A 23,856-nucleotide genomic window follows, 5' to 3' on the forward strand; every position below is an offset into this window, starting at 1 on the left:
GAAGCACAGTTCCCGCTCAGCCCAGTCAAAACTGTTCGCTGCTCTGGCACCCCAATGGTGGAACAAGCTCCCTCACGACGCCAGGACAGCGGAGTCAATCACCACCTTCCGGAGACACCTGAAACCCCACCTCTTTAAGGAATACCTGGGATAGGATAAAGTAATCCTTCTAACCCCCCCCCTTAAAAGATTTAGATGCACTATTGTAAAGTGGTTGTTCCACTGGATATCATAAGGTGAATGCACCAATTTGTAAGTCGCTCTGGATAAGAGCGTCTGCTAAATTACTTAAATGTAAATGTAAAATGTTGTGTTAGAGTCTTTTTTTACCCTTCTCTGATGAGACTGATTCGGGGAACAGTTTAAATTAGGGGAATTGGGTTGAACACTGTCAATTCCCTTGCATAAACTGATGTTGGATTCTGAACTGGTGAAAGTCAAGGTTGTTGTAGGGGTGCGTCCATCATTGCCTGTTGAGGGTATCAACGTTATCCTTGGGAATAACTTGGCTGGAGAGCGTGTATGGCCTGTTGTGTCTCCACCTCCAGTGGTTTCCACTAAGCCGTCGTTTGTAAGGATTCCCGATGAGAGCACGCAGAGTGTTCTCTGCGCGAGCGGTGCCGCCTTCCATGAGCTGTGGCGACCTGGTCACTGCGCCGGCTAACAATAATGTTCTAAAGAAATCTGTCACTACTTTCCCTGTTATCCCGTTATCAGTGCTCCGCTCCGATCTAATCAAGGCGCAGTTGGCTGACCCCAGATTATAATCATTGCGTGACCAAATTGTGCTTGCCGAACAGTTGGGAGATGGTGCCCATGACTATTTTCTCCAGGATGATGTCCTGATGAGAAAATAGGTGCCTCATAGTAGTTGTTTTGTGGGGGAGGCTATTAGTCAGGTTGTTGTACCAGTTAACTTTCGTGAGTTGGTGTTGAAAACTTCCCACGATGATGTTGCTGGACATCTGGGCATGAGGAATACCTACAATTGCATATTGATACATTTTTTTCGGCCTAGGTTAAAGAGTGATGTTTCTTCGTTCATCAAAACCTGTCACACCTGTCAATTAACGGGTAAACCTAATCAAGCTATTAAGCCGGTACTGCGGTTTCCTATTCCCGTAGTCAGCCAGCCTTTTGAGTATCTGATTGTTGACTGTGTTGGCCATCTCGCTCTCAGAATGGTAGTAGTTAACTGTTCACTGTGACGTGTCAGACCACTAGGTTTCCTGCTGCCTATCCTCTCCGGTCTATCACGGCTAAGTCCGTGCTAAAAGATTTGACTCAGTTTATCTCGCTGTTTGGAATCCTTAAGGTTATTCAGAGTGAACAAGGTTCTAATTTCACCTCTAATCTGTTTGGTCAGGTTCTCCAACAGCACCATATTAAACACAATTAGTCAAGCGCCTATCATGTGCAGAGTCAAGGAGCGCTGGAACGTTTCCATCAAACACTTAAGTCTTTGTTGAGAGCTTATTGTACGGAGATGGATAAGGATTGGGAGGAGGGGTTGCCATGGTTACTGTTAGCCACCAGGGAGGTTTCACAGGAGAGCACAGGTTTCAGTCCAAACGACCTAGTGTTCAGACATAGTGTGTATGGGCTTCTAGCAGTGCTCCAGAATGGTTGGAAGTCTCCCAAGCCACCTCAGTCCCTGTTATCTTTTGTGTGTGATTTCCGGTGATGCCTGATTTCCGGTCACGCCGGTGAGATGGCCAAAGAGAAGCTGTCATCTTCACAGGGGAGGATGAAAGGAATATTTGATCGGCGAGCTGAGTCTCGTCACTTTAGTCCAGATGACCAGGTTCTTGCTCTGCTGCCAATTGTTGGTTCTCTTTTTCAAGGTCCATATACGGTTGTGCGCCAGTGTACTCAGCAAAACTATCTAGTTGCCACTCTGGGAATGGAGGAAAGCGCGCCAACTGTGCCATGTAAATCTACTAAAACCCTATTATGCACGTTCCTCTGGGGCCGAACAGTGAGAGTCCGCAGAGGACGTTAAACCGGTTATTTTGGCCGGTACTGATACATCGCTGGGTTCTTCTGTTTGTCATGCTGTGTCCGTGCATGTTGAGGAGGAAGTCCCTGGTCTCGACGATTGCGTACCACAGAGTAGAATGAAAAATTCAGAGTAACTGGATGTTTTGGATAGCCTTCTCAGTCCAGTCATGTACTTTGAGAGCTGTCATGGTATTGGCTTGAGGGGGAATATACATGGCTGTGACGATAACCGAAGAAAATTCTCTAGGGAGGTAATGCGGTCGGCACTTGATTGTGAGGTATTCTAGATTGGGTGAACAAAAGGACTTGAGTTCCTGTACGTTACCACAATCACACCATGAGTAGCTAATCATGAAACATACACCTCCGCCTTTCTTCTTCCCGGAGAGAACTTTATTCCTATCCACACGATGTATGGACGGAGACAGTATATCCGGAGTGAGCTATGATCCGTGACACAGAGTATGCTACAGTCCCTGATGTCTCTCTGGAAGGAGATCCTCGACCTGAGCTTGTCTACTTTATTGTCCAGGGACTGAACATTAGCGAGTAATATACTCAGAAGCAGTGGATGGTGTGCACGCCTCCTGAGTTGGACTAAAAGTCCACTCCGAATACGCCGGCAGCGTCTTGGAGCAGCCTCTGGCATAAGTTCAATCTCCTTGGAAGGTACAAACAAAGGATCCAACTCAGGAAAGTCGTATTCCTGGTCGAAATGCTGGTGAGTTACCGCCTCTCTGATATTCAAAAGTTCTTTCCAGCTATATTTAATAATGCAAAGAAAGTTCTGGGCTAATAACGTGAGAAATATACTTTTTTTTAAATACTGCAAAATTTGCTTAGGAGCCTGAAACAAGGTGGCCATGTCACAATCGGTGCCATCTAGCTCCTCCTCAGATTTACATGAGCACAAGTTACATCAATAAGGGATCATAGCTTTCACCTGAATTCAAGGAAAGACCCGGTGTCCTTAATGTTTTGTACACTCAGTGTATATCTGGGGAAGAGTGTAAAACAATTTCTAGAGTGTTGAAAGATTCCAAGAGCACAGTGGTCGCCATCATTGGGAAATGGAAAAAATATGGAACTACACAGACTCTGCCTAGAGCTGGCCGTCCGACCAAACTGAGTAACCGGGAAAGAAGGACCTTGGTCAGGGAAGTGACCAAGAACCCAATGACCACTCTGTCAGAACTGCAGAGTTCCTTAACTGACATTTGCGAAACCTGCCAGAAGGACAACAGTCTCTACAGCACTTCACTAATCTGGGTGACCAGATGGAAGCCACATGACATCCGTTAGTGGCTCAAAATGTATTTCTTATTCAATCTGCCGTGTCCACCTCCTATTCTGAGCAAGGGAGAGTGAGACTTGTGGTCAGACTCGCTCAGGTGAATCACACTTTTTTAAATGCTGATTTGAATGTCATTGACGAAACAGAAAAGTGTCAAAGAATCTTTTCACAAACATCCTTTCTGAATTTAAAAGTAATCCTAGAAGTAATAATCTACTTTTTCAAAAGTATCTGTAATATGGTTACAATATTTTAGCCTGTAACGTAATGGATTACAATTCCAGTATTTTTGTAATCAGAGAGGACGCACACGTGCCGTGGGTGGTATGTGTAGGTTGAATGTGCCAGAGGCTGCCTTTATGAACACATCTCACATCTCCCAGTGAGCAATATTACTTTTGTCTACCCTTGGGAGATTTCACAAGACAAGATAAAATTCCATCAAACATGTCTTCTATCATCACTTGAATTGGTATTATGTCAGACTGTTAAACAGCCATCACTAGCACAGAGCGGCTGCTACCTACATACAGACTTGAAATCATTGGCCACTTTAATAAATGGAACACTAGTCACTTTAACAACGTTTACATATCTTGCACTACTCATCCCAAATGTATATACTGTATTCTATACTATCTATTGCATCTTATCCTATGCCGCTCTGACATTGCTCATCCATATATTTATATTTATATATTCTTATTCCATTCCTTACTTAGCTTTGTGTGTATTAGGTACTTGTTGTGGAATTGTTAGATATTACTTGTTAGATATTGCTGCACTGTCGAAACTAGAAGCACAAGCATTTCGCTACACTCGCAATAACATCTGCTAACCATGTGTATGTGACCAATAAAATGTTGTTTTGATGTCAACGCAGAGAATCCCCCTTGTCTGGTGAGGAGAAGGAGAAAGAAAGAAAGAAAGAAAGAAAGAAAGAAAGAAAGGAGGCTGAAGAAAGAAAGAGAGAGGAGGGGGGAAGAAAGAGAGCTTGTGTGTGTGTGTGTGTGTCTGTCTGTGTAGTGCTTATGCATGTGTACTCACAGTGAGTTAGGGCGGCTCTGTGAGTTCTGCCTGGCCGTCAGGCCCCCGTCCTGATCTCCGTCAGTGCTGGTCAGGCTGTTGCGTTGGGTCCAGCTGTGGCCGTGGCTGCCGCTGCTGTTATGGTTGACCGCTGCTGTGGAGGAAGAGCGGGTGGCTGATGGGTTGTTGTGGGGGGCATTGGCCTGGGCCGGCTGAAGCTGCTGGGGCTCTGGAGTAGAGTTCACTACCACGCTGTTCCTCTTCTCCACTACGTAACAGCAAGAAGAAGATGTACACTGAGTATACAAAACGTGAGTGGCTGAGGAGGATATTTAAGATTGGCGATCAATGTGTCAGCCGCTAAAGTAAATGCTGTCAATAGATGTTTTTCCTGCTAATAAAGTCATTTCTTATAATAAGGACGAACAAATCTCAGGCAGTGTGGATGTCTCCTGTCCCGACTGACACTTTGAACATCGAAGAAGGGTGTGTGTGGTAAAGAGACTGTGTTGTGCTCCTGCCTACCTTTCTGGGTGTGTGTGGGTGTGTGGAAGAGGGTGAGGGGTCTCTCGCTGCAGGATGGGGCCTTGCTCTCTGTGCTTTTCCTCCGAGGCTGCAGGTTGAGCTGTAGGTTGGCCGGGCCACCTCCCGGAACTGGCATATCCTTGAATATCTGCACACACAGGACTGGCAAATTCAACCTACACATACACAGAATAGCCGTACCCACCCATGGCTAATATAATTACTCACACAACTAACTATACATTAGTTCACACTACTATAAATAGTTTGACAGTCCTATAGTAGGGCCTTTGTGAGAAGAGAGGAGACTAGAATGAGCAGTTATACATAGCGTAATACTTTCCATTTCACTCCCACAATGGTTTCAGTTTTTCAGAGATGTTATCAGCAAGAAATACTGTTGATGCTTATGTTCCCAACACTGTCTTGCAGTCTACATTCCTCTGACAACATTGCTCCCGTTCCATTCAGATAATCAAATCAAAACTCTGGGGCTGATGAATCTCAGATCAATCACTGCTCATGTAAAAGTGGGTCATTAGTTTTCACCGGTATGCTTAGTGAGAAATACTCCTCCACCCTGGCTAACCAGATTATAGTTGTGATTTTTCTCACCCTTCCTCCCTTCCTCACGTGTGCCCTTTTTCAGAATGTGCTTGACTTACAAACAACTTTAGGTACTAGGTATTGGACAGAGGTTGAACAGTTTCCCAACACACCATTGTGTATGTCCAGGGAAAGAGAAATGTGGTAAGCGGTGAGTGATAGGGGCTGGGATTTAGAGACTAGCGCTGTCAACCACGACTGGGTGTTGGACTGTGTTGAACAACTGACTGTCTGACTCACCCTCTCATGGTTCTCGATGAGGATCTCTACCACAATGTTCTGGAACTTGATGTCCATGATGGCGGCCACAGTCTCCTCCTGGGGCCTCAGCAGAGTGGGGCCGAACACCACGCCCAGGTTGGCCACAGTCATCAGGTTCTGCTGGTGGTGACTGGCCACACTGGGGGAGGGAGGGAAGAGCAGGGAGGGAGGGGAAAGAAAGGAGAAAGATGAAGAGGTGTGTTTGTGTGTGTGTGTGAGAGAGAGAGAAAGAGAGAGAGAGACAGAGATAGACAGAGAGAGACAGAGAGAGAGAGAGAGAGAGAGAGGGAGAACGAGAGTGAGACAGAGAGAAACTGAGAGAACGAGAGAGGGAGACAAAGAGAACGAGACAGAGAGAGAAGGAGAGGGAGAGAGAGAGAGAGATGCCCAAGGCATGTTTTTGCATATGATTTTGGGCCCAGAGGTCCTCCCATTCTGGAATCAGGTTTTAATGTCTTTACCCACCATTGTTGCTAAAAAAATACCCTTTTCACCAACAACAATCAATGACTATTCTTCCATGGAACTTACCGGTAGCGAAAAACCAATATGGCTAGCCGGATATACAGCAGCCAAAAAGATGGTTGTGTTGTGTTGGCAAGAGCCTTACTCTCTGTCAAAGGGTGCTTTCATTTATGGACCCAGCTAACATGGGACTTTCTGTGTCCCATATGCATGGTGCTAAAGAGACAAATGTTGATATCTTCAGTAAATGGGGTCCTATGTGGGTGCGGGGTGGGAATGGGTGGGTACTCAGTTTTTTGTCTGTGTTACCATAAATGTAATTAAATACAATAAATTGATCATCCCAACAACAACAACATCTCGCTAGTGTGCTATAAAAGGAATCGAGTGCCATTTAAGACACAAAATAAGTGATTCTTATTAGAATCTAAGTCTTTCAGCGAGCTGGCTTATTTGGCTCTGTTTAGCTAAAAGAGATGTTAATGTGGCTTCCAAACGGCTCTTTATTCAGTAGCGCTTAAAATGTACCTAAAACCATGTTATGTCCGATTGTGAAATGCAAGTTCAAATACATTTTAAAGCAAACAAGTTTTGTCTGATTGTGACATGCAAGTTCAAATACCTTTTTACCTGACCAAATTACTAGATGGCCTGCAAAACAAATACGTGCGCACTGTAAAAATGTGTGGACCAGAAAAAGGCTCTCTCCTCACTGAGGAGGAATTGCAATCTTTAGTGAATGTTTTTATAACTCATTTGCAGATAATTGTTGTTTGGAGCTCAAAAAGCGGTAGTTAAAGTATGCAAATTAGGGAGACAAATGAAATGAACGGCTCTTTCGAAGACGCGATTTGGTTCCCGACAATCACAAAAAATAGCCGTTCAAAAAGAGCCGTTCGTTAGCGAACGACCCATCACTATCACTGATGTGTTCTTTAATTGCAACACATATCACTAATGCCAGTTGCCAGTTGGCCAAAAACACTGCTGCATCATAGTCCACATGCCAACAAAGTCAAGCCCTTCTTTTAGCTAAGTTTCAAACACTTCAACACTGTTATTATCCAACATCTGCCCATTTCGATCTATAGAAACACTGAAATGTACGATTTCTGGACTTACCATCTCATATGTAACAGCACATGAAATGCAAATAGATATTTAAATAGACATGGTGTATGCAAGTGAAATCTAACCCATGTAGACCAGTTTGGGATTATCCATAATCCTATCTCAGCATGCTGGACAACAACAAAAGAGGGTAAGAGTTTTAGGTCTGCAGCCTGCCTTTGACAGTAACCTACCGTCACCCTGACATAATCCTGATGCTGGAGGATCACTTGAGACAGACAGATGGCTCCACTGCCTCAATTGGACAACAATACCCCAAAGGATAGAATGAGGCCACGACCAAACTAATGCTGTGTGTAGGGGGGGAACACAGGGGAAAGCTAGGAGCCATTACTGCTTACTGCTGTCAACAATACAGGGCAGAGTTCATTACCAAGCCAATCCTCTTATAGGCGTGGTCATGGTTATGGCCGGACCCTTTTACGGTGTTACAAATCCCCCTGGCTGTACTGCGCTGATGACCACGACTACAACTGAGTCCCAAATTGCCCCTTATTCCCTATTGAGTGCACAACTTTTGACCAGGCCCCATATGGCTCTGGTGAAAGGTAGTGCACTGTATAGGGAAAAGGGTGCCATTTGGGACTCAGTTGAAGTCGTGGTCATCAGCGCAGTACAGCCAGGGGGATTTGTAACACAGTAAAAGGGTCCGTGGACCCCGGGCCTAAAGTTAACCTACTTTGCCAAGTGTTTGGTAAGCAGGTCCAGCATCTGGCGGTTTTTCTCTGGGAGCCGGTGGATGATGCTGTGGATCTCTGTGATCCTTGCCTCCTGATTGTCCAGTTCTACAGAGAGAGAGGGGGGGGGGGGGGATGGAGGGGGAAAGATGGAGAGAGAGAGAGAGAGAGAGAGAGAGAGGAGGGGAGAGGTAGAAAAGAGATGGAGGGGGGAGAGAGTGCGAGAGAGAGAGAGAGAGAGATGGAGGGGAGGGATGGAGGGGAGAGATGGAGAGAGAGAGAGAGATAGAGGAGGGGAGAGGTAGAAAAGAGATGGAGGGGGGAGAGAGTGCGAGAGTGCGAGAGAGAGAGAGAGAGAGAGAGAGAGAGAGAGAGAGAGAGAGAGATGGAGGGGAGGGAGGGAAGAGATGGAGCGGAGGGGGAGAGATGGAAGTGGAAGGTGAGGTTAGTAAGGACACTGGCTTCCGGTAATCCTCTGTCTAAATAACAGTGACAACTTCATGTAAAACACTCTTTTTGCCATTATCATAACATTGGCGCTGTTGCATTTACCAGAAGCCTGGTGAAAATAATACTATAATACCCTGCCCTTGGTTCAATTCCTCTTTAACTGCCCACACGGCCAATATACTATACTGCTGCTTACCACAAGAGCTTATCATACTACAGATTTGATCAAAGCACTTATTCCTTGGAGACTGAGGTAAACATACTATCGGTTACAACCTGCACGTAGCTTCTGAATGCAGCCAGCATTATCATTATCCTCCATTAAGCTGAGAGCGGTTTGCCTCAGAACACCTTCACTACTGAACCCTACAGTACCTCTGTCCTAGTCTCGTGATACCAGACCAGTCAACACTGAACAACAGCTGGAGTTGAGGCTACATCTCCCTCTCTCTTCTAGTGTCTTCTGGACTGGGACAGGGCTGCCCAAACGGGTTCAAATAGAATAGAATCAAATCGAATTGGTTACCTTTCAAATAACTTGAGCATATAGTTATATTCCATTGGTTCAATTGTGCCAGCCAGGCAAACACAATGAAAAGCAGCTGAAGTTCGAAACACAGATACATTTGAAATAAGACAAATGCCATTTGAACCCAGGACTGCAGGTCAGTGCACTGTGCTGTCTCCTGGGCTCTGAATCAGTGTGGTCCAGCCAGCTAGGTTCCAGCCAGAGAGCCAGCCAGGCCTCGGGGAGCAGACAGCTGATGGATGGCCCTCATCACTCACCGCAGAGCCAGTTGACAGAGCGTTCACAGGATGAAGACACTACATCATACCCCCACTGTCAACTCCCTACCGCAATCGACTCCCAGTGTCTTCGCATACACACATACCTGCGAGCGTACACACACTCACAGTTTTTTATTGAACCTTTATTTAACTAGGCAAGTCAGTTAAGAACAAATTCTTAATTACAATGACAGCCTACCAAAAGGCAAAAGGCATCCTGCGGGGACGGGGGCCTGGGATAAAAAAAATATAAAAAAATACAATATAAATATAGGACAAGACACACATCACAGCAAGAGAGACAACACAACACTACATAAAGAGAGACCTAAGACAACAACATAGCAAGGCAGCAACACATGACAACACAGCATGGTAACAACACAACATAACAACAACATGGTAGCAACACAACATGGTAGCAGCACAAAACATGGTACAAACATTATTGGGCACAGTCAACAGCACAAAGGGCAAGAAGGTAGAGACAACAATACATAACACAAAGCAGCCACAACTGTCAGTAAGAGTGTCCATGATTGAGTCTTTGAATGAAGAGATTGAGATAAAACTGTTCAGTTTGAGTGTTTGTTGCAGCTCGTTCCAGTCGCTAGCTGCAGCGAACTGAAAAGATGAGCGACCCAGTGATGTGTGTGCTTTGGGGACCTTTAACAGAATGTGACTGGCAGAACGGGTGTTGTATGTGGAGGATGAGGGCTGCAGTAGATATCTCAGATAGGGGGGAGTGAGGCTTAAGAGGGTTTTATAAATAAGCATCAACCAGTGGGTCTTGAGACGGGTATACAGAGATGACCAGTTTGCAGAGGAGTATAGAGTGCAGTGATGTGTCCTATAAGGAGCATTGGTGGCAAATCTGATGGCTGAATGGTAAAGAACATCTAGCCGCTCGAGAGCACCCTTACCTGCCGATCTATAAATTATGTCTCTGTAATCTAGGATGGGTAGGATGGTCATCTGAATCAGGGTTAGTTTGGCAGCTGGGGTGAAAGAGGAGCGATTACGATAGAGGAAACCAAGTCTAGATGTATCTTTAGCCTGCAGCTTTGATATGTGCTGAGAGAAGGACAGTGCACCGTCTATCCATACTCCCAAGTACTTGTATGAGTTGACTACCTCAAGCTCTAAACCCTCAGAGGTAGTAATAACACCTGTGGAGGGGCATTCTTTTTACCAAACCACATGACCTTTGTTTTGGAGGTGTTCAGAACAAGGTTAAGGGTAGAGAAATCTTGTTGGACACTAAGAAAGCTTTGTTGTAAAGCATTTAACACAAAATCCGGGGAGGGTCCAGCTGAGTATAAGACTGTATCATCTGCATATAAATGGATGAGAGCGCTTCCTACTGCCTGAGCTATGTTGTTGATGTAATTTGAGAAGAGCGTGGGGCCTGGGATTGGACCCTTGGGGTACTTCCTTGGTGACAGGCAGTGGCTGAGACAGCAGATTTTCTGACTTTATACACTGCACTCTTTGAGAGAGGTAGTTAGCAAACCAGGCCAAAGTTCCCTCAGAAACGCCAATACTCCTTAGCCGGCCCACAAGAATGGAATGGTCTACCGTATCAAAAGCTTTGGCAAAGTCAATAAAAATAGCAGCACAATATTACTTTGAATCAAGGGCAATGGTGACATCATTGAGGACCTTTAAGGTTGCAGTGACACATCCATAACCTGAGCGGAAACCAGATTGCATACCCGAGAGAATACTATAGACATCAAGAAAGGCAGTCAGTTGATTATTGACAAGTTTTTCAAAACACTTTTGATAAACAGGGCAAAATAGAAATAGGCCTAATAACAGTTAGGATCAGCTTGATCTCCCTCTTTAAATAAAGGATGAACTGTGGCTGCCTTCCAAGCAATGGGAACCTCCCCAGAAAGGAGAGACAGGTTAAAAAGGTTGGAGATAGGCTTGGCGATGATAGGGGCAGCAACCTTAAAGAAGAAAGGGTCTAAACCATCTGACCCAAATGGTTTTTTGGGGTCAAGTTTAAGGAGCTACTCAGTGACTGCCTGCAGGGAGAAGCTTTGTAGCGGGGCAGGGGAAAAAGAGGGAGAAGCATCGGGGATAGTCACATTGGCGGCAGGTAGCCTAGTGGTTAGAACATTGGACTTTTAACCGAAAGGTTGCAAGATCGTATCCCCAAGCTGACAAGGTAAAAATCTGTCATTCTGCCCCTGAACAAGGCAATTAACCCACTGTTCCTAGGCCGTCATTGAAAATACACATTTGTTCTTAACTGACTTGCCTAGTTAAATAAAGGTAAAATTAGAAGGGGTGGGAAATGTTGGATGGGCAAGGAGGCATAGCTGAGTCAAATAGGAATTCTAACTTAATGAAGTGCTGATTAAAGAGCTCAGCCATGTGCTTCTTGTCAGTAAAAACCACATCATCAACATTAAGGGACATGGGTAGCTATGAAGAGGATTTATTCTCCAGGCCTTTAACTGTTTCACAGAACTTCTTGGGGTTTGACCCAAAGAGAGAGAACTGCTCCTTAAAGTAACTAACTTTGGCCTTCCGGATAGCCTGAGTGCACTTATTTCTCATTTGAGAAACAGACGCCTCACAAGTCCTCAACTGGCAGCTTCATTAAATAGTACCCGCAAAAAAACAGTCTCAACGTGTCGTGGATGAATCAGAATTAGTTGGGTAACATAGATAATTAAGATGTTTTATTAGTTAAATATGCTTATTCAAGGTATTTGTCATTAGAAAGTGTCCATTGGACTCTGGTGTCTTTTCAGTTGCATGTCTACCTTAGCTGGGGCTCAGACACTTGGGGCCCAGAGAGGTCAGACTTGTCATCATGGGAATGTGTCTTTACCTATTTCTTAAACCATGTGAAGGGATGGCATGATTAATGGGGAACCAATGACTTGTCTCCACAATGTCTGTGAGCAAGTCACTCCCTCCTTTTCTTTATTGTGGGGAGGATTATGGCAGTAAATGGACCCTTGTATGTCCTCTCTTAGATCTCGCACTTATCCTGTGATAATATATGGCCTAGAGGCTCACTCCCCAGTGAGCCTGTCTAGGAGTAGGGTCAAGAGGGGGTTTGCTTGAGATGGGAGTGTCTAGAGTTGACAATTGATATATGCCATTGGATGAAATAGTTCAATACCGTACCAGGGAGGGACGGTTCTAAGGAGACCAGATACTGGTCTATATAATGAACCCTGTTGACATAGCAGTTACTGCCTGCTGTGTTTTATGGATATCTGTCATACAAAACGTAACCTTTGTGAACTGTTACTAAGTATCTGTGGTTTGTGTGTACGTTGAAGGGGGTGTATCGTTGCTATAAAAGTACGTTGAAGGGGGTGTATCGTTGCTATAAAAGATCCCTGTAGCCATTCTGTAATCACCTTCCTGGTTCATTCGAGAGAATGCATTATTGGGGGTCAAGAACTTTTGCAAAAGTATCTTAAGTATTAAAGATGTAGTTAACTTGGACTGGTGTGTTTAACTCTCCTCATTTGGTAATGCAGAAATTAGCCACAACAAACGTCAACAGTGAAGAGACGACTCCGGGATGCTGGCCTCCTATGCAGAGTTGCAAAGAAAAAGCCATATCGCAGACTGGCCAATAAAAATAAAATATTAAAAAAAGAACACAGACACTGGACAGAGGAACTACACCTAGAAGGCCAGCATCCCGGTGTCGCCTCTTCACTGTTGACATTGAGACTGGTGTTTTGCGGTTACTAATTAATTAAGCTGCCAGTTGAGGACTTGTCCTCTTGCTCAGTTGTGCACCGGGGCCTCGCAATCTTCTTTCTATTCCGGTTCGAGACAGTTTGCGCTGTTCTGTGAAGGGAGTAGTACACAGCATTGAACGAGATCTTCAGTTTCTTGGCAATTTCTCGCATGGAATAGCCTTCATTTCGTAGAACAAGAATAGACTGACGAGTTTCAGAAGGGCTTTGTTTCTGGCCATTTTGGGCCTGTAATTGAATCCACAAGTGCTGATGCTCCAGATGCTCAACTAGTCTAAAGGCCCGTTTTATTTCTTCTTTAATCAGCACAACAGTTTCCAGCTGTGCTAACATAATTGCAAAAGGGTTTTCTAATGATCAATAAGCCTCTTAAAATTATAAACTTGGATTAGGTAACACAACGTGCCATTGAAACACAGCAGTGATGGCTGCTGATAAAGGGCCTCTGTACGCCTATGTAGATTTTCCATTAAAAAAAATCAGTTTCGAGCTACAATAGTCATTTACAATATTAACAACGTCTACACTGTATTTCTGATGTTATTTTAATGGAAAACATTTTTTTGCTTTTCTTTCAAAAACAAGGAAATGTCTAAGTGACTCCAAACTTTTGAACGGTAGTGTGTATATATATATTTTTGTATTTTTTATTTAACTAGGCAAGTCAGTTAAGAACAAAAGTCTTATTTTCAATGACGGCCTAGGAACAGTGGGTTAACTTCTTATGGATGGTGGCAGTATTGAGTCGCTTGGATGACTGACGTTCCCAGAGTAAACTGCCTCCTACTCACTCCCAGAAACTAAGATATGCATATTATTAGTAGATTTGGATAGAAAACACTCAGAAGTTTCTAAAACTGTTTGAATGATGTCTGTGAGTATAACAGAACTCATATGGCAGGCAAAAACCTGAGAAAAATCCAACCAGGAAGTGATTTGTAGTTCTTCTATCTAATCCCTGTTCAAACTACAGTGTCTGTGGGGTCATTTTGCACTTCCTAAGGCTTCCATTGGCTGTCAACAGCCTTTAGAAACATTGTTCATGCATCTCCTGTTACTGGGCAGAGAACAGGAGCTCAGTCTATCAGTGGACTGCCTGGGAGCAGTGAGTTGTTTACTGCGCATTCACGCTGGCACGCCGCTCATTCTTTTTCTTCTGTAATGAATATGCTATTGTCCGGTTGGAATATTATCAACGTTTTATTTTAAAAATACCCTAAGGATTGATTGTAAACATCGTTTGACATGTTTCTACGAACGGTAATGGAACTATTTGACTTTTCGTCTCTGGTACTGCGCTCGCGCGTTATGCCTTTGGATAGTGATCTGTACGCACGAACAAAACGGAGGTATTTGGACATAAATATGGAGTATTTCGAACAAAAATAACATTTCTTGTGGAAGTAGGAGTCCTGGTAGTGCATTCCGACCAAGATCAGCAAAGGTAAGGGAATATTTATAATACTAATTCTGAGTTTAGTTGAACTTTGCTGGTATCTGTATAGCTTGCTTTGATGGTTGAGCTCTGTACTCAGAATATTGACAAATGTGCTTTCGCCGAAAAGCTATTTTAAAATCTGACACAGCTGTAGCATTAAGGAGTAGATTATCTATAATTCTTTCAATAACTGTTGTAAATTTAATCAACGTTTATGATGAGTATTTTTGTAAATTTATGTGCTCATTCACCGGAGGTTTTGGTGGGAATACATTTCCTGAACATCACGTGCCAATGTAAAATGGGGTTTATGGATATAAATATGAACTTTATCGAACAAAACATACATGTATTTTGTAACATTGAGTCCTGGGAGTGTCATCTGATGAAGATCATCAAAGGTTAGTAATTGATTTTAGCTGACTTTCTGGTTTTTGTGATGCCTCTGCCTGCTTGGAAAATGGCTGTGATTTTCAATTTTTTTGGTGCTGTCCTAACATAATCTAATGTTTTGCTTTCGCCGTAAAGTCTTTTTGAAATCGGACACTGTGGTTAGATTAAGGAGAATCTTATCTTTAAAATGATGTATAATACTTGTATGTTTGAGAAATTTTCATTATGAGATTTTTGTTGTTTTTAATTTGCCGCCATGCACTTTCACTGGCTGTCGTCATATCAATCCCACTAACGGGATTCAAGCCATAACAGGTTTTAACTGCCTTGTTCAGGGGCAGAACGACAGATGTTTACCTCTGCTCGGGGATTCGATCTTGCAACCTTTACGATTACTAGTCCAATGCTCTAACCACTAGGCTACCTGCCGCCCCAGCTACCTGCCGCCCTAGGCTACCTGCCGCCCCATACAGTATATACAGTGCATTCGGGAAGTATTCAGACCCCTTGCCTTTTTTCACATTTTGATACATTACAGCCTTACTCTAAAATTGATTACATTTTTATTTTTTCTCATCAATCTACACAAAAGTTTAGCAAATGTATTACTAATTAAAAACAGAAATACCTTATTTACATAAGTATTCAGACCCTTTGCTATGAGACATGAAATTGAGATCAAGTGCATCCTGTTTCCATTGATCATCATTGAGATGTTTTTACAACTTGATTGGAGTCCACCTGTGGTAAATTCAATTGATTGGACATGATTTGGAAAGGCACACATGTCTATATATATATATATATATATATATATATATATAAACCAGTAAAAATTTCTAAAATCCTGTTTTTGCTTTGTCATTATGGGGTATGGTGTGTAGTTTGTTGAGGGAAAAAAACCATTGAATCAATTTTAGAACAAGGTTATACCCTACCAAAATGTGGAAAAAGTCAAGGGGTCTGAATACTTTCCGAAGGCACTGTAAATGCCTTTGAACGGGGTATGGTAGTAGATGCCAGGCAGACCAGTTTGTGTCAAGAACTGCAACGCTGCTGAGTCCCATTTCTCTAATCACCATAACTATTATAAATGTTTATACTGTTACTGTTGACGTCATTATCTCACATCACTTTAGCAACAGTGGCTTTGTCATTTATGCTAATAAAGCTTATCTGAATCTAAGATGAAGGATATGAAGTCTAAGAAGAAAGCAAGATAGCAAGACTCAGAGACTGGGTTGGGAGGTAGGGTGATTCCCTGGGTGTGTGTGTGTGTGTGTGTGTGTGTGTGTGTGTGTGTGTGTGTGTGTGTGTGTGTGTGTGTGTGTGTGTGTGTGTGTGTGGGACATGTTTAACTATACTTGTGGGGGCCAGAAGTCCCCACGAGTATAGTAAACAAACAAAAATTTGACCAACTGGGGACATTTTGTTAGTCCCCACAAGGTCAAATGCTATTTCTAGGGGGTTAGGGTTAAGGTTAGAATTAGTGGTAAGGGGCCTCCGAAGTGACGCAGCAGTCTAAGGCATTACATTGCAGTGCTAGAGGCGTCACTACAGATCCGGGTTCGATCCCGGGCTATATCGCAGCCGGCCGCGACCGGGAGACCCATGAGGTGGCGCACAATTGGACCAGCGTCGTCTGGGTTAGGGATGGTATGGTCGGCCCGGGATGTCCTTGTCCCACCACGCACTAGCGACTCCTGTGGCGCGCCGGGCGCTTGCACGCTGACACGCTCGCCAGTTGGACGGTGTTTTCTCCGACACATTGGTGCGGCTGGCTTCCGGGTTAAGCGAGCAGTGTGTCAAGAAGCAGGGTCGTGTAATGGAGGACGCATGGCTCTCGACCTTCGCCTCTCCCGAGTCTGTACGGGAGTTGCAGCGATGGGATAATCATGAAATTGGGGAGAAAAATGGTTAAAAGTTTTTTTTCTTATGAAAGAAAATATTTAGTGGTAAGGTTAGAATTAGGTTTAGGGTTAAGTTTTCGGGTTAAGATTAAGATTAGTGTGTGGTGTGTGTCTGTGGTCATTTAAGTGAGTTTGTGTGTGACAGAAAGTGTATGAGTATGAGTGTTCGTGTCTGGTAGGTGTGTGTTTTCCTGCTGGTGCATGCCTCAGACTAGGTTCCTGATTGCACAGGGCCTTCCCTCCCAAAACCGAAGTAGAGCAAAGAGGGGCGGGTGGCTCGGGAGGAGGAAGAGGAGGTGCTCGTAAAACAGAGTTCATCTCGGGGCAATGGCCTGATGTCAACAAGCATGCAGTGCCTGGAGGAAACAGGGCAGGCAGGTAGGCGGCAGCCAATGACACAGCAGATATAAACGGGGAGAGAGGTAGAGCGGGGGAAGAGAGAGGGGGATGGGGTGAGAGAGAGAGAGAGAGAGAGAGAGAGAGGGGGGGAGGAAAAGAGGAAGAGAGATGGGCTGTAGAGGGAAGGGGATGAAGAGAGAGAGAGCAAAATAGGAAGAGAAGGAGAAAATGCAGCTCTGGCTAATGTAAGGACCAATTAGGGGACAGGGGAGATGGCAAAGGGAAGTTTGGGGGAGGGGGCAATAAATATATTATAGGCTATATTTGTTGTTGGTTATCTTTCACATCCTCCATCATCAAAGCTGGCCCCACTGTAAAGCCATTTCCTTTATGGCTTGCCAAGGACACACCCTTACGTCCTGCTTCTCCTTCACACGTCAACCCCACTACTGCCCAACGGAGCTAAACCAGGCCATCAAATTCAAAACCAGACTGGTTTATCAAAACAAAGTCAGCGGAGCTGCTATCAGGAAGAGGAAGAGGGCAAAAGAAGTGGAACCAGATCAACTGTTATGAGAGAGAGAGACAGAGAGAGAGAAAGAGACAGAGAGAGAGAGAGAGAGAGAGAGAGAGGAAGGAGGAGGAGGAGAGAAAAGACAACGGAGAAAAGACTCACTGGCTGCCTTGATGAAGCTCCTTTGATACTGATAAGTCATAAGGGGCGCGGGCAGCATTCTGAGGAGAGAAGACACAGAGAGTCAATGGGCACAGCGGCAGGCAGGCAGAGAGTCATGGCCCTCCACTCATCAGGCTGATTTCCCTCTTCATTAGGCAGGCGGAAAACTGGGCTGTTTGTGTATGTGGGTCTCCTCAGTCCTAGCCCTCTACCCCCTCCTCCTCTCTCATCGCCTCTTCTCTATACTAACCCCTCTGCTCTCTCCCATGGCCCTCGATCCTGTCCTCCTTAGCTCTACTCAGCAGGCCAGGGCCATATTGATCAACCAAATGCTCTCAGCGCTCTCTCACTCAGCGCAGCGTTATTGTACACACTAAGTGCAGTACTCATAGAGAGCCTGTGTTCCTTTACTATCTTTAGTCATTTCCATGACTAGACCTGGGCAATGGATTCACAGTACTGTACCTAAGGTAGTACTTGATTGCGCTGGTGATGGTCTTGATCTCCCATTCTGTACTGTCCAGCTCCACGTCAGCACAGGTTTTAGGATCTGTCAGAGGGAGAGGAAAGATGTCATCATCTGTCATTTGAGGAGCTTTGAGACTTCAGACGTTTGTGATGGAACCCATCTACTGCATTCTATTTTCCAGTTGTCAGTACATTCTCTCATCCAGTCCTCTACCCGTTCTATGGTCTCCTCCTCCTGTGTTTTTCCGTCTGTCAGTCTCAGAGCTACAGTATATCTACAGTAATTCAACTTGTTTTGCATTATTTATACAGTTGCATAAATTGCCTATTCCCCATAGCTATTCACATAAATCCGCAGGATGGTTTTCTACTGTTTTCTACTACAGTATAGACTCCCCTAACAGGAGGAGCAGGAGATTCCGGCTATCAGAATAAGACAGGTTGTGCAAACAAAGCTAATGCATAAATGTTAATTAAGCTCGATTCAATCTTGCCCCGAAATATTACCTGTTTGGATTTGTTTTTGCGGCAAGGACTCAATCTTTCTCTAACACACTCCCTGGGATGCTCTGTTTCTGTTTGTCAGTCAATAAAGCACTGGAAGAGTGTAGCAGTGAGAGTGTTGTGTTTGTGTGCGTTTCCCTCTAAAAGTATTTTCTAGGTTGCTTCGCTGATGATAGTAATGAGGCAAGCAGGGGTGTGACCCAATCCTCACATGACCTGCTTTCATCACTCATCAAACAACACACAAACACACACACACACACACACAACTCCATTATTCCTCTGTCTTACCCATGGCAAGACCCAGGAGTTTCTGCACCCTGGAGTTTACTCCAACAATCCTGTACAGGCCCTGCTCGTCAATGCCTGTGGGACAGGACAGAACAGGACAGATATCTATAAAGATTGTATAGGACCTGTAAGAGTGACCAGTGACACCAGGTTCACAATACAGTAGTACTAGAGACCTGTGAAGCCTGTAAGCAGCCAAGCCTTAGTTCATTACCTCTGGTCTCCACGGCGTAGATGAACTTCTTCACAACGTTGAAGCCAACCACATCCAGCTGGGCCACTGAAAGATGGAGAGAGAGGGTGGGGGGGAGGGGGAGAGGTAGCGTGAGACAGTGGGAGAGGGAGAGGACGAGAGAGAGAAAGGTAAAGAGAGAAAGAGTGGGAGGAAGAGCGATAGGTGGAGAGAAAAATAGAGGGAGAAACGGAGATAGAGAAGTGAATGAATCCCATCAATTATTAGGGTGCATTCATATGGACAGATGGTAGAGTAAAGCAAATTAATACCAATGTGTCACTTACGGCCTTCACTCTGGCTGTCTCTGTTTAAGTTATAGACCTGGAAGGAACAGAGACACCCAGTTACCACGGTTACACAGCTTAGCGTTACCGCCATCAACCACCACCACCGGTCACAAACACCTATCTGTGAACTGAACACAGGCCGTACTTGCATAAGCCCATGTACACTAGGCTGTAATAAACAGTGTTGTACACAGCATGCCACACTGCCTGCCCGGTGAGTAGTAGCACGGTACATTGACATCAATGGAAGTTGCTACGGACTGAAGTGGCTTCCTAAAGGAGGTGGTGGGCTATGTGGTGGGCTGTACGCATATGAGTACACGCACACATACGCACAGGATGATTGAGTAACCATGGCAACGTACCGGTTCTCTCCCATCCATAGCTTCCATCCACAGCCGGCGGTCTTCCTCCGATAGAGCTTGCATGGTGATCACCCCTGGCCTGCAACACACACACACAAGTCAATCTGCTGCTTCCACCACAACCATCCCAACACAGACTGACACCTCTGTCAATCCACCCCGGCCTTATCCGAAACTCCAATTAAGCTCATCTCTGTCCAGCGTTACCATATTTCACCTGGCCCTGTCAGCAGACTCACCTTCAGCTGTCAACACAGTACTCCATTAAAACCACACACACACACACACACACACACACACACACACACTCTGGGCAGAGAACACCATAACGCACGCTCTCACTAACAGTCACTCTCAAGTTATGTCTTTGCGATGCCCTTGCGTGCTGAAGCATGTTGAGGCCAGCTTTTACATTCCTGCTGCTAACAACAACAGTGCACTGCATCTAGCAAACACACACCAACACACACACATACATAAACACTCTGGGCAGAGGACAAACAAACACCATGAATAAATGACGAGGGTTGAGTGAAGGAATGGGCCGATGCAGGAGGAGGGAGATCTGTGGCTGAAGTGGCCACAGTAGAGCTAGCGTTAAGAGTTAGGGAGTCACTGGCTCTGCTGCTTTATATACAGTCAGACAACACCCTTCTACGACCGGGCTGGAGAGGTGGCAGATATCTCACTTAGCGTTCGTCATCTAACATCCACCGCTTGCCAATCCACGCTCCGACCCGACCCACAGTCAGTCAGCCACAGCCTCAGCCCAGCACGACTCGTGAGCACCACCATGTGGTTGTAATGGGTAACAGCAAGCTAGTAGCCAGCAGCAATGACTCACCTGTCTACTGCCTCCACGTCGAAACAGAACCTCTTCTCTATAGAATCCGTCTTCCGCCTTGTGCAGGACTTCAGAGTGAAGCTCTCCTCCTCCCCCTGAAAGACAGCGGAAACCTTAATCAACCTTTAAGAAGAGACATTTATGACACTCAAGTTCAATCAATGTGAAGTGCCTTTCGCAACGTGTATGGAAGCAAGTCATTTTAAGATGCATGTCTTTGATTCTCATAGTGAATTGTGGACAAGGATGGATGGACTCAAAGGATCTAGGAAAAAACAGATGAGAAACTTTGATGTAGGTTATTTCAGTGCAACCATTTCACAGCCCATCTCCTCCCCATCTCCCTGTCATTCCCTCTCCTCCCCACCTCCTCGCTCCTTCAAAGGGAGTGCATTAGCAACTGAAGTGTCACCAATGTTTGCACAGAGAATCCTAGGAGACACATGGCAGCAATCCTGAGACGGAGCATCAAGCCACGGCTCTGATGTGTTCCGAATGCTACCTCCTCTCCTCTCGGATCCTTCCTCTCATGTCCATTATCCTTTTCTGCCTTTTCTGCCCTTTCTACTTTACTCCTCTGCTCTCCCACCATCACCTCTCTCCTCCCCTGGTCTTTCTCCTCTCATGTTTTATCCTCTATCCTCTCTTCTGCCCTTTGTCCTCTTGCTCCATCACTTCATCGCCCTCTTTCTGCCATCCTTTTCTCCACAGTACACTTCAATCAGTGTGAGAGGACGATAGGAACAGTGAAATGAGGAGAGATATACTACCACTGAGTGTTTGTCCTTGCCCACTGACAGTGACAATACTGAGGTGTCAGGGGCGGATGTGTCTACCAGCAATCACTCTTTCAGATGCATTTTTACATTTACACTGAACAAAAATATAAAAGCAAACATGTCAAATTTTGGTCCCATGTTTCATGAGCTGAAATAAAATGTTCCATACGCACAAAAAAAGCTTATTTCTCTCAAATGTTGTTCACAAAAGTTTACATCCCTGTTAGTGAGCATTTCTCCTTTGCCAGGATTCTTTCCACCTGACAGGTGTGGCATATCAAGAAGCTGATTTAACAGCATGATCATTACACAGGTGCATCTTGTGATGGGGACAATAAAAGGCCATTCTAAATTGTGCAGTATTGTCACACAACACAATGCCACAGTTTTGAGGGAGCGTGCAATTGGCATGCTTCCTGCAGGAGTGTCCATCAGAGCTATTGCCAGATAATTAAATGTTCACTTCTCTACCATAAACCGCCTCCAATGTAGTTTTAGAGAATTTGGCAGTACGTCCAACCGGCTCTCACAACCACAGACCGCGTGTATGGCGTTGTGTTGGCGAGCGGTTTGCTGATGTCAACGTTGTGAACATAGTGCCCCATGGGGCAATTGCCTTTTATCGATGGAAATTTGAATGCACAGAGACACTGTACCGTGACGAGATCCTGAGGCCCCATTGTGAGGCCCATTTTTTAAGGTATCAGTGACCAAAAGATGCATATCTGTATTTCCATTCATGTGAAATCCATAGATTAGGGCCTAATGAATTTAATTCAATTGACTGATTTCCTTATATGAGCTGTAACTCAGTAAACTCTTTGAAATCCTTGCATGTTGTGTTTATATTTTTTGTCAGTATATATTTGTATTAGTATTTTCTCTTTATTGAGACAGAAAGTCACAAACGAATGGGGAAGACATTCAGGTAAAGGAATACAGATATGAAGGCGTAGGCAGGGTTTGAACCCATACCACAAAGGTCAAGTTACAGTCTGGAGTCAGCAGCACTACCACAAGGCCAGACTCCAGCACACAGATGTATTATGAAGCACTAATCAACTGCAGTCATTCAAATATGTAGAGACAGATGTCACACATGATTTCTGCTTGAAATCATGACTGGGAGGCTGATGCCCCAGCCCTTAGCTCAAAGGATGCCAACATTTCTCTCTCTTCTCCCTTTCTCTCTGCTCCAACAACTACAAGGTCACACGGCATGGTAGAGTGGCATTTGGGGTAGGTAAACAAACAGTCAACCACAAATGATCCATTATATTGACCAGATACTCAAGTAGTCGTTTTAATGTCACGTGCCTTTCTTACAAGCTCAAACCCAGCAATGCATTAATCAATATCAATGTAACACTCAAAATAACATAAGGTTAAACAAAAACACATAAGAAATAGAAGAAGATAGAAGAAGAACATGAGAAAGTAAGAAGCTATATACAGGGTCAGTTCCAATACCATATTTACAATGTGCAAGGATACTGGACTGATAGAGGTGCTTCCTTTCCCATTAAATTAATGGATTTGGATATATCAGCCACACCCATTGCTGACAGGTGTAGAAAACTGAGCACACAGCCATGCTATCTCCATAGACAAACATTGGAAGTAGAATGGGCTTACTGAAGAGCTCCATGACTTTCAATGTGGCACCGTCATAGAATGCCACCTTTCCAACAAGTCAGTTCGTCAAATTTCACCATGTCCTACTGGAGCTGCCCGGGTCAACTGTAAGTGCTGTTATTGTGAGGTGGAAACATCCAGTCGCAAAAGTGGTAGGCCACACAAGCTCACAGAACAGGTCCACCAAGTGCTGAAGCGTGTAGCGTGTGAAAGTCTTCTGTCCTCGGTTGCAACACTTACTACCAAGTTCCAAACTGCCTCTGGAAGCAACGTCAGCACAATAACTGTTCGTCGGGAGCTTCATGAAATGGGATTCCATGGCCGAGCAGCCGCACACAAACCTAAGATCACCATGCGCAATGAGAAGTGGAAACGCGTTCTCTGGAGTGATGAATCACGCTTAACCATCTGGCAGTCCGATGGACAAATCTCGGTTTGGCGGATGCATAGTATGCCCCAATGCATAGTGCCAACTGTAAAGTTTGGTGGAGGAGGAACAATGGTCTGGGGCTGTTTTTCATGGTTCGGGCTAGGACCCTTAATTCCAGGGAAGGTACATCTTAACGCTACAGCATTCAATGACATTCTAGACAATTCTGTGCTTTGAACTTTGTGGTAACAGTTTGGGGAAGGCCCTTTAATGTTTCAGCATGACAATGCCCCCGTGCACAAAGCAAGGTACATACAAAAATGGTTTGTCGAGATCTGTGTGGAAGAACTTGACTGG

General features: G+C 44.7%; 1 protein-coding gene across 3 annotated transcripts in view; it reads right to left on the reverse strand.

Annotated features, from left to right (window-relative positions):
* LOC115148518 (rho GTPase-activating protein 26) overlaps positions 1 to 23,856 on the reverse strand; it is a 115,382-nt gene that overhangs the window by 21,237 nt on the left and 70,289 nt on the right. For all 3 annotated transcript variants that reach the window (XM_029690465.1, XM_029690468.1, XM_029690466.1), the window contains exons 10-20: positions 20,716 to 20,810; positions 19,872 to 19,950; positions 19,504 to 19,540; positions 19,199 to 19,264; positions 18,985 to 19,059; positions 18,187 to 18,271; positions 17,722 to 17,780; positions 7,989 to 8,094; positions 5,693 to 5,852; positions 4,847 to 4,994; positions 4,343 to 4,589 (exon numbers count right to left, since the gene is read on the reverse strand). In XM_029690465.1, the coding sequence (XP_029546325.1) occupies positions 4,343 to 4,589; positions 4,847 to 4,994; positions 5,693 to 5,852; positions 7,989 to 8,094; positions 17,722 to 17,780; positions 18,187 to 18,271; positions 18,985 to 19,059; positions 19,199 to 19,264; positions 19,504 to 19,540; positions 19,872 to 19,950; positions 20,716 to 20,810 (1,157 nt within the window). The remainder of the gene's footprint in view (positions 1 to 4,342; positions 4,590 to 4,846; positions 4,995 to 5,692; positions 5,853 to 7,988; positions 8,095 to 17,721; positions 17,781 to 18,186; positions 18,272 to 18,984; positions 19,060 to 19,198; positions 19,265 to 19,503; positions 19,541 to 19,871; positions 19,951 to 20,715; positions 20,811 to 23,856) is intronic.

The sequence above is a fragment of the Salmo trutta genome, chromosome 15 (assembly GCF_901001165.1).
Source record: "Salmo trutta chromosome 15, fSalTru1.1, whole genome shotgun sequence".
NCBI classification, from domain to species: Eukaryota; Metazoa; Chordata; class Actinopteri; order Salmoniformes; family Salmonidae; genus Salmo; species Salmo trutta.